We start from the raw sequence: 2,710 nt of genomic DNA on the forward strand, positions 1-2,710 counted from the left end.
TCAGAGATTATGTTTTTCTTGTGAGTCCTTACAAGACAGACTTGTAGAGTTTATAAAAAGTTTGATTCTTGTTACGGTATCAGTTTTTATATGACTGGACACAGTTGCAACATGTTACTACTGATAAAAATAGATATACAAGTTTTCCACAGTAACCTTGAAGCACCAGCTACAAAGCATTTAAAAAGATACATCATTTGATTTTTTCCAAGCACCTGGTCAATGATGACAGTGAGCAATGTAACAGCCAGCAATGTAATAAGACATAGAAGAGGAGGAAGACAGTGAAAGCTGAAACTGTCTGACCCCTGCTGTTCACATTTGGGTGTAGCAGGGAACATCCTGAAAAATGAGGAGGATTTATGAGTAAAGGCAGAAGGAAAAATTCATACTATAATACCATATTGACAAGTGATAAAGAAGAAAGTGTAATTGAGAAATGTCATAAATATTCATAGTGGTCAACTCACAAGAATGACGTCTTTCTGCGTCTGGGTCTTGAGAATATAAAGCACTGCATCGTGAACAGTGACAAACAGCCTGCTCTTTGGGATTTGCTCCGAGAAGAATCCTGCAGTGTCCAGCTGTTTCACAACACAAGCTAACATTTGACACAAAGACAGAAAAAAAACATGCCTGGTGAGAAGAGACCTTCCAGCTGTTTCACAACAGAAGCTAACATTTGACACATAGACAGAAAAAAACATGCCTGGTGAGAAGAGACCATGAGAAGGAAAGCATTTTGTGATTAGAAAAATATGTTTGACAGGTCTGACAGGGAACAATGTGGGACCACTCAGAGTGAAATGATAATGATTTATTCTGAATTTCAAGAGGAGGACCGCATTTCTTCCTATCGTCTCTCTATATTTATCTCCACTTTCACATCCTCCCTCTATCTTATCCCCCCTCCACTCACCTTGGCAGCCTGATAAATAGATGGCCACATCAAGCTCCCCAAAGTCACTGAAAATCTGTGAGAAAAATCAGAGATCATTGTTTGTTTGTTTTGGTTTCTTTCTTTAAGAACCTGCAGGCTGTACCTAGTCACTTATATACACTTAACACTAATCAGATCATTACATGCTATCAGTATCAACATACACGTACCTTTTTCAAGACGTTCACAGTGTTTATGTCCACAAAGCTGGTTTTTGAAATGTCCAAAATGATGCTATGCGTGCGTGATTCACTTGAACTCTCTTTATCCTCATCACCATGGTATGTTACCGGGGGGAGGTTGTTATCACCAGGGCCTAAATCATGTTGGTAAGCCCAGTTTACCTGACCTGTACCAAGGTCAATTGTAGAAATCCCAGCTTGTTTAAAGTCTGTGAGATTCACTTGATTCTGTCCGCTCAGCTCTGCAGGAAATCCCCCCTCCTCAATCTTTGACTTCTTTAAAGCAAATATGCCACTGAACAGGCGCCTGTTGAGCTGGTTCTGCCAAGAGGTTGAAAAAGTGGTATTAAGTATTAGTGAGTTCTTAGTTCAAATCCATAAATGACTGGTTTTATCTCAGAAGAATTCATATAATTTGTGTTATTAGCACATCATACTTGGTTCTTTGCCAGCTTTTTCGCTTTCTTTATCTCTTTCTCTTCTTTACGCTTCAGTGCTTCATCTCGTTTCCTCTTCGTTGTCAGCAGCTTCTCAAGGTCAAATCCAGTCTGTACAAAAATCCAAGCATTGCATTAAAGAGAGAGAAAAGAAAGTGAGAAAGATAATGAAAGATAAACTGTAATGATAATGCTAAATATAATGAAAGCAATTGTACTGGAGGCATCTGGCAGTCTAAGGCTGCACATAAACACACATCCACATGGATGCACATGCATATACAGCACCTTCTTTTCCAGGGCCTCCGTGAACCTCTGAGCATTTATGTGGTACAGAGTTGCAGATGTACTGAAGATTTTAATTCCAGGAATCTCTTTAGCCTGCAGAGACACATCATGAATTTGACTTCAGAAACTCATACTTTGTGCTGCCCTCCCTTATTGTTTGACCAAATGGAGCTTTGTACTACTTCAGGACTGAAAGTTGATGTAGGTCTATTCACAAACTGCCTGTCTGAAAGCATCAGTTCAAACAACTCTTTCAATTTTTGTGAATAAATATGGCACCAAGTGTCTTTCATTTATCACTAAAGGATTCTTACCTCCTTGTAGGTTTCTATGTCAAGATACAAGGCTGTGTCTGGCACAAGACCCAAGATATAGTAGCGAGGTCTGAAATGTATTAAAATGACAAATTTACAGTAAGACCTGCCTTGCAACTCACTGAAACTTTTGCCAAAATCTCTAATTGTGCTTGCATATAGTATATGCCAATACTTTAAAATTAGTGGTGTGTAATTACAGTTGTGATCTGATGATGTAAACAAACAAGGAAAAGCCAACGGCAGCAGCCAGGCCAATGTCCAGGTTGAGCAGGATGGTACATGCGAATGTCACCAGCCACACCACCTGGAAGACAATATAAACACTGACAGTCAGTGGAATCAACAGTGATGTTAGTTTCCATTAGTTAAATGAGTTAAATGACTCATACAAAGAATGTGGTCATACCATATCAATCTTATTGGTCTTCCACAGTGTATAGACATCAGTCAACTGCATGAACATTAATGTTAAGTTCACAAATACTATTGCAGCTAAGACAACCTGAGGAGAACACACAGCATAACTGGTTATTAAACTGTCTGCCA

At 39.1% G+C, this 2,710-nt stretch overlaps 1 protein-coding gene across 1 annotated transcript; it reads right to left on the reverse strand.

The window, feature by feature from the left end:
- Positions 1–23: 23 nt before the first annotated feature.
- Positions 24–2,626, reverse strand: LOC109953891 (solute carrier family 26 member 6-like). The gene is made up of 9 exons (XM_020589333.1): positions 2,571–2,626; positions 2,362–2,468; positions 2,162–2,231; positions 1,848–1,940; positions 1,560–1,670; positions 1,111–1,443; positions 920–974; positions 471–601; positions 24–342 (listed from the first exon to the last, which is right to left on the reverse strand). Exons 1-9 carry the CDS (start codon positions 2,619–2,621, stop codon positions 316–318), a joined length of 978 nt encoding a protein of 325 aa, XP_020444989.1. The 5' UTR covers positions 2,622–2,626; the 3' UTR covers positions 24–315.
- Between the last annotated feature and the right edge of the window lie 84 nt (positions 2,627–2,710).

This window comes from Monopterus albus, unplaced genomic scaffold (genome assembly GCF_001952655.1).
Source record: "Monopterus albus unplaced genomic scaffold, M_albus_1.0 scaffold1866.1, whole genome shotgun sequence".
Taxonomy (NCBI): domain Eukaryota; kingdom Metazoa; phylum Chordata; class Actinopteri; order Synbranchiformes; family Synbranchidae; genus Monopterus; species Monopterus albus.

Coding starts and splice junctions, on each gene's coding strand:
- LOC109953891 (XM_020589333.1), bottom strand. CDS start 2,621: ATGCAGTTGACTGATGTCTATACACTGTGGAAGACCAATAAGATTGAT. Junction 1,671..1,847: donor CGGAGGCCCTGGAAAAGAAG/GTGCTGTATATG, acceptor ATTTTTGTACAG/ACTGGATTTGACCTTGAGAA. Junction 1,444..1,559: donor AAAAGCTGGCAAAGAACCAA/GTATGATGTGCT, acceptor ACCTCTTGGCAG/AACCAGCTCAACAGGCGCCT.